Consider the following 7,010-nt stretch of genomic DNA (forward strand, 5'->3'; position numbering starts at 1 on the left):
AAACCCAGTCCTGCATGTCAATGATCTGCTCTTGGCGTGTCCCAGACCAAAGGACAGCGCTCAACCCGGTGCCAGGGCTTTCTTGGCTGCGCCCCAGCACGCAGGAAGGAGCAACCAAGCGTTACAGCCAAATGGGGCTTAATGGCGAGCTGTGCTCCTCTTTATCAAGGTCCCAACTTCGTCAAAGCGAGTCTGGCATCTGCGCACACAGATTTCCTTCCCAGCCTCTGCCTCACCCGGGAGCTGCCAGGGACAAACCCCTTGGACTCCACCGCGCACCGGAGCTCGGGCCCCGAACGCTGGGCTGCCGGGGAAGCTCCCGCGCACAGCCCCGGGGCCCCAGACTCACTCGATATCTGCTCCAGCAATGAAAGAGCCCGGCTTTGAAGAGATGAGGACGGCGCTTTTGACGGCTTCGTTGGCCCAGATCTCATTCATTACATCGGTAAACTCTGCGTTCAGCTGTCTGGATAGAGTGTTCACCTGAAAGCAGCAAATACACACTGTAAGCAGGGAGCCCAGCAGACAGTGAGGTTTAACCTGAGTGAGTACTGGACTCAATCATCAGAAAACCTGCACACCAGGCAGACTGACGACAAAAACCCAAAGCCAACAGTAGGTCTAAACAGACTTTCCAAGCCAGGAGGAGCAGCAGTTCCACAGCCTTTTGAGATTCGCCCTCTGAAAAGTAAAGGACTAGGCCATGCAGAAACTGGCCCAACAGCCAGGCCACTGCTTGGCACAATTATAACGCTCTGGGGGTGCTCAAATTGAGCCCGGATTTGCTATAGAAGTGAGTTCATCTTGTGTGATAATACAGCAAATAAAAGCCTCTGAGATGAAGGCCTGCAGCAGGTCATCAGGCAGCTCCTCCCTAACCTCACCAGCCGCGGCCGCGTGGCCTCACACTTCCCATGAGCTCCCACATTGGTTTTTTCTATGTAACAGACACTTTCCTTGACCATCTTGAATCCAAGAACCTAATAAGATTTGGCAGTATCTCATGTCAGTGAGAGAGACAAGCTAGCTTAGCATATACAAAATATCTCCCTGAGGCAATTTCAGATGTCTCATTAAATGCTCATTTTCCTACTTCAGCTCTGAAAGGCTGCAGGTTGGGCGAGTCCTTAGTCTTAAATCAGAACTTTCAATGTACAAGCGCACAACTGCTCTTGCTGCCATTTCCACCAGTTTGCCCATCAGCCACGGCCGTACCTTTGAATTGGGTGTGTTGAAGCGTACGACAGCGACGTCCCCTTTGATGTCATAGCTAACGTGGGTTCTGGCTGGAAACAAACGGAAACGCGTTATCAGCTTCTGCTCCGTGGGTTCTCAGACAGCACCCAACTCGCAGAGAAAAGCTTTACACTTACTCTGAAGAGCCTGGGAGGTGGAGACGTTGCGGCAAGCATAACCTGATGGAAAGATGGCACAGATGTTAAAGGAATTCTCAGTAGTCTCAGCTTAACTCTGGAATGCATCCTCCCCTTTCCCCTCTCCCGCCAAGTAAAGTGTCCCAGAGCCCCGCGCATGAGCCGGCTCCTGCTCCCGCAGCCTGAGCCGTCACCAGCAGAGCCCGCGCTGCCGGGGTGACCTTCGCAGCACACGTTCCACCGCCAGCAATGCCAAACTGGGCCAGAACCGCCCCAAGGCTCCTTCCCCAGCGCCGCAGCGGGCGGCACAGGGCGCTCTGCCCCGCGCACACGGAGCCCGGCGGAGCCACCGGCCCTGCTGCGCCTCGCAGAGCCTCGAGCCTGCGAGTTACCTTCTCTGCCATCCAAACACAGCCGCCCCACAGCACCTCTGCGACAGCACTCGCGCCCGCGAACGGGGCTGCCCCAGGTATCAGATCCTCGGGGATACAGCTGGAGAGCCTCGAAAACAGCACACACAGTATTGATCTGTGCCCCCACCTGTCACCAGAATGCTTGATCCAGCTCCACTAATCACCCATGGAAGCAGCTAGACAAACTTGTCTTGTTTCAAAGCGCTCTGAGAACTGAGCCCACGGTGCGAACGAGTTCTGTCCACAAGCAAAATGCCGCTTTTCTGACTCCCAAATCCCAGATCGCCTTGTTCCGCTGAGAAATTGCACCTGGCCTGATGATTCCTCGCAACGCGAATCCCAGTGCTGTTCAGATGACCTTGACCTGCACTGAGAGGACCCTTCAGAACAGGCCCCAGCAGGTGCAGGCAGCAAACCCGGGGCAGGGAGCAGGAGCCCAAGCCCTCGTCCCGAGGCGTCTCCCTGCGCCCCGGTGCGGGGCTGCCCTTTGCTCCTCTCCGCAGCGTCCCGGTGCGGGGCTGCCCTTTGCTCCTCTCCGCAGCGTCCCGGTGCGGGGCTGCCCTTTGCTCCTCTCCGCAGCGCCCCGGTGCGGGGCTGCCCTTTGCTCCTCTCCGCAGCATCCCGGTGCGGGGCTGCCCTTTGCTCCTCTCCGCAGCGCCCCGGTGCGGGGCTGCCCTTTGCTCCTCTCCGCAGCGCCCCGGTGCGGGGCTGCCCTTTGCTCCTCTCCGCGGCGTCCCGGTGCGGGGCTGCCCTTTGCTCCTCTCCGCAGCGCCCCGGGCGCGGGCAGGGGCTGCCCTTTGCTCCTCTCTGCAGCGCCCCAGTGCGGGGCTGCCCTTTGCTCCTCTCTGCAGCGCCCCAGTGCGGGGCTGCCCTTTGCTCCTCTCCGCAGCGTCCCGGTGCGGGGCTGCCCTTTGCTCCTCTCCGCAGCGTCCCGGGCGCTGGCAGGGGCTGCCCTTTGCTCTCCATTCCCGAGCCCGGACACCGCGCGACGCTGCGCGGATGGAAACTCGGTGTCAGCCTGTCCCGGCAGACAGGTTTGCATCTGCCGGCGCGCGTCATGTGCCCACGGTATCATTTCATAAACAAAGAGCGGGCCGGTTTCCACTCCAAAGCTGCTTAAAGTATTTCTGGGCTAGGACAATCCCCGATTGTGACGGCTGCAGCCAGCATCAGTCTCCCTACACCTTTTGTGCGCTCAACTCAGGTGCTTGTGGAACTAAGCACCGGTGATCATTTCACACAAAACCGAGCGTGGTCTGACAGCAACTTCTCCGCCGCAGCTGCTCCGCAGAACAGATGCGCTTCCAATGGCACTATTCGAACGCAATAAATGCCACGTTCCCGTGCCCAAGGACTGAACCCGGCGAGGGCAGCAGGGACAGCGACCCCAGCCGAATCCCGGCCGCCAGGCAAGTGACGGCGTGTCCCCGCACACCCGGAGCCAGGGACAGCGTGAGAACCGCACCGCCTGCAGAACACAAACTCCAGTGAAAACAGAAAGGGGATGGCCTAATTAACTTTCTCTCCTTCTAGCATCTAACACACCTCCCGCTTTCACAGCCATTCCCAACAGACTGAGAGCTGCTGCCGTGAAAACCTTGAACCTTGAATCCCACTTTCAGTTCTAGCACAAAATATGAAGTAGGAATAAAATAAAAATAGCAAAGGCACAACTGAATAAATCTCACTGCTTTTGAATACAAACTCTTTTGGGAAAGGCAATCTCATCAGAGTAACGGCTGCTCGGTATCTGAGTGAGGTTTCTTTAGCCTGACAGTGTTTCATTTTAGAACCCAGAATACTTCTGGAAAACACATTCCACATCTAAACCTAAAGCGCAGTTACTCAGACACGTCTGCTCCAGGCATCGGTTCAGCTGGCAGCACGACGGTGACCCGCCAAGACCAGAGCCACACAAACCCTCCTGCAGAGCGCTGAAGGGAGCGGCAGCAGGACAGACAGACACCTCCTCTGACCCACTGACACCCACTCGAGGATTAACCCCTGGAACACCGATTCCACTTTCACCACTTCGGTCACTCCAACTGAAAGGCTGTCTGGAGACAGAGACCCCGGCACTTGAGAGAGCTGCTCCCAGGCCTCCGCTGAGAACAGCCCGTCCACACCGCCCGCCGGCACCTGCTTCCTCCCACCTGCTCCCTGGGATTGCCTTTGCTGTGTCCCTGCCCACTCACCTGGCCGTGGCGCGGCCCCTGAAGTGGCAACGGCATCCACGGAGGCCGGGCAGGAAAGCTCCCGGAGCCCTGGCGCGAGCCCGGCAGCAGCAGAGCGAGCCAGCGCGGCTCGGGACGGCCGCCCACGCTCCGGCCGGTGGTGCTGAGCACCCAGCGCCCCACGGGAAACTCCGGAGGAGCCACGCTGTGCTGTGCCCCTGGAAACCCTGGAGGAGCCGAGCTGTGCTGTCCCCTGGGGACCCGCTGGCACCCAGAGCTCCAGAGGAGCCGAGCTGTGCTGTCCCCTGGACACCCGCTGGCACCCAGAGCTCCAGGAGCCGAGCTGTGCTGTCCCCTGGGCACCCGCTGGCACCCAGAACTGCAGAGGAGCCGAGCTGTGCTGTCCCCTGGGCACCCGCTGGCACCCAGAGCTCCAGGAGCCGAGCTGTGCTGTCCCCTGGGCACCCGCTGGCACCCAGAGCTCCAGGAGCCGAGCTGTGCTGTCCCCTGGGCACCCGCTGGCACCCAGAGCTCCAGGAGCCGAGCTGTGCTGTCCCCTGGGCACCCGCTGGCACCCAGAGCTCCAGGAGCCGAGCTGTGCTGTCCCCTGGGGACCCGCTGGCACCCAGAGCTCCAGGAGCCAAGCTGTGCTGTCCCCTGGGCACCCGCTGGCACCCAGAGCTCCAGGAGCCGAGCTGTGCTGTCCCCTGGGCACCCGCTGGCACCCAGAGCTCCAGGAGCCGAGCTGTGCTGTCCCCTGGACACCCGCTGGCACCCAGAGCTCCAGGAGCCGAGCTGTGCTGTCCCCTGGGGACCCGCTGGCACCCAGAACTGCAGAGGAGCCGAGCTGTGCTGTCCCCTGGGGACCCGCTGGCACCCAGAACTGCAGAGGAGCCGAGCTGTGCTGTCCCCTGGGGACCCGCTGGCACCCAGAACTGCAGAGGAGCCGAGCTGTGCTGTCCCCTGGACACCCGCTGGCACCCAGAACTGCAGAGGAGCCGAGCTGTGCTGTCCCCTGGGGACCCGCTGGCACCCAGAACTGCAGAGGAGCCGAGCTGTGCTGTCCCCTGGGGACCCGCTGGCACCCAGAGCTCCAGAGGAGCCGAGCTGTGCTGTCCCCTGGGGACCCGCTGGCACCCAGAGCTCCAGGAGCCGAGCTGTGCTGTCCCCTGGGCACCCGCTGGCACCCAGAACTGCAGAGGAGCCGAGCTGTGCTGTCCCCTGGGCACCCGCTGGCACCCAGAGCTCCAGGAGCCGAGCTGTGCTGTCCCCTGGGCACCCGCTGGCAGCAGCGTGCGGCTCGGCAGGCAGGGCCGGCTCTGCAGCTCCCAGCCCTGCCCGCCTGCTGCCCCCTTGGCCAGCCCCGGAGAGCTCTGCAGCCAATTTAACAAACACTCTGTTAGGGCAGAGCAGCGCTATTAATTACGGTGAGTGATAGGAGGCGCAGAGCAGCTCCAGGACAGTTTGTGATGAAGAATATTGTCCATTACACCCAAGGACAGCCCTCGCTGGCGCTGCCGCAGCCCTGCTCGCTGTCATTACCGCAGCCCTGCTCCCGAGACACCGGCTCACCAACGGACTCGCTCCCACACCGCACCCGAGACAGCTGCGAGGTTAAATGAAACACTGCCAGACTGCACGTCAATACCAGGCTCCGACGTCCTTCAAGGTGCAGAACTGAGCAGCGCCCTCCCCGAGCCCGCCCGGCCCTCCCGGGGCAGCCGGCAGCTCTGCGCGGAGGCGCCGAACGAGCCGGGAGCAGCGGGGCCTGCCGGGCCGGCGCATCGCGACAGAGCCCCGGCCGGCGGCTGCAGACACTCGCACACCAAATAAAGACTGACCCCCCACATGTGGAGATGCAAACGTACCTGGGGCCACTCTCCCCCTCCACGCAGGGACACCCCCGCCCCACAGACACACCTGCGTGCCCGGAGGGCGGCCCGGGATCCAGAGGGACAAGGACATGGGGACATGCACACGCAGACATAGCACACAAGGACACCCCCGGCGATGGGCTCGGCAGCCCAGGACAGTCCTGCCTGCCGGGCCTGTCCCCCCCCGGGCCGCACAGAGCCCCCCCGGGCCGGGACACGGGGACCGGGCCAGACACACGAGGGCAGGTCCCTCGGGGACCTGGGGGGAGCACCCCCCGTGGGGACACACACACAGCCCGTGGGGACACACACCCCCCGTGGGGACACACACCCCCTGTGGGGACACACACACAGCCCGTGGGGACACACACCCCCCGTGGGGACACACACACAGCCCGTGGGGCGCACACACACACCCCCCGCGTGGGGCGCACACACACACACAGCCCGTGGGGCGCACACACACACACCCCCCCGGCGTGGGGCGCACACACACACACCCCCCGCGTGGGGCGCACACACACACACACCCCCGCCCCGGGGATCCCCGCAGCGTGGGTCACAGACCCTGCCGGGGGTGGGGACACGCCGGGGACCCCTGCGCGCCTCGCGGGCTGTGGGGACAACACCCCCGCACGGACACACACACGCACCGCTCTGGGGACACTCCCGGGACACCCCACAGCTCGGGACCTGGGGACCGTTCCCCGCCCCGCCCCGTTCCCGCAGCCCCGTGACCCCCCCGGGCCCCCTCACGCGCGGGCCCCGCTCACCGGCGGGCGGCGCGCGGCGTCCCTGCTCACCGGCGGGCGGCGCGCGGCGGCGCGGGCCGTACTTGGCGGCCGTGAAGCGCCCCAGGCTGCCGATCGCGCGCACCGCGGCCGCCATCTTAGCTGCGCGCGAGGTCGAATGAGGGAGAGGCCGCCCGCGGGCTCGGCCACGCCGCTCCCCTCCCGCCCCGCCCCGCCCCGCCCACGGCTGGCCGCGGCGCTGCCTGTCCGCCCCGCCGCTCCGGCTCCGGCCTCTCCTCGCTGCTCTCTGCTCACCGCGGGAACTCGGATGTTTTTCGTCCGTACTGAGCGTCAGCAGCGGGCAAGGGAGCAGGAGAGAGCGAGCAGGGGTTGAGGGACGGGCGGCGTCCCTCAGGCGGGCTGTTGGGCAGCCCGGCGGGCGGGG

General features: G+C 63.9%; 1 protein-coding gene across 2 annotated transcripts in view; it reads right to left on the reverse strand.

The window, feature by feature from the left end:
- Positions 1-6,757, reverse strand: part of HADHA (hydroxyacyl-CoA dehydrogenase trifunctional multienzyme complex subunit alpha) — a 28,866-nt gene extending 22,109 nt beyond the window's left edge. Inside the window, exons 1-4 of one of the 2 annotated variants that reach the window (XM_082047688.1) lie at positions 6,608-6,757; positions 1,374-1,415; positions 1,216-1,286; positions 350-483 (exon numbers count right to left, since the gene is read on the reverse strand). In XM_082047688.1, coding sequence (XP_081903814.1) covers positions 350-483; positions 1,216-1,286; positions 1,374-1,415; positions 6,608-6,722 — 362 coding nt within the window. In that variant the 5' untranslated portion in view covers positions 6,723-6,757. The remainder of the gene's footprint in view (positions 1-349; positions 484-1,215; positions 1,287-1,373; positions 1,416-6,607) is intronic. The other variant, XM_082047689.1, reaches the window with a different exon arrangement.
- Positions 6,758-7,010: the final 253 nt, after the last annotated feature.

The sequence above is a fragment of the Streptopelia decaocto genome, assembly GCF_964273445.1.
Source record: "Streptopelia decaocto genome assembly, chromosome: 3".
Taxonomy (NCBI): Eukaryota; Metazoa; Chordata; class Aves; order Columbiformes; family Columbidae; genus Streptopelia; species Streptopelia decaocto.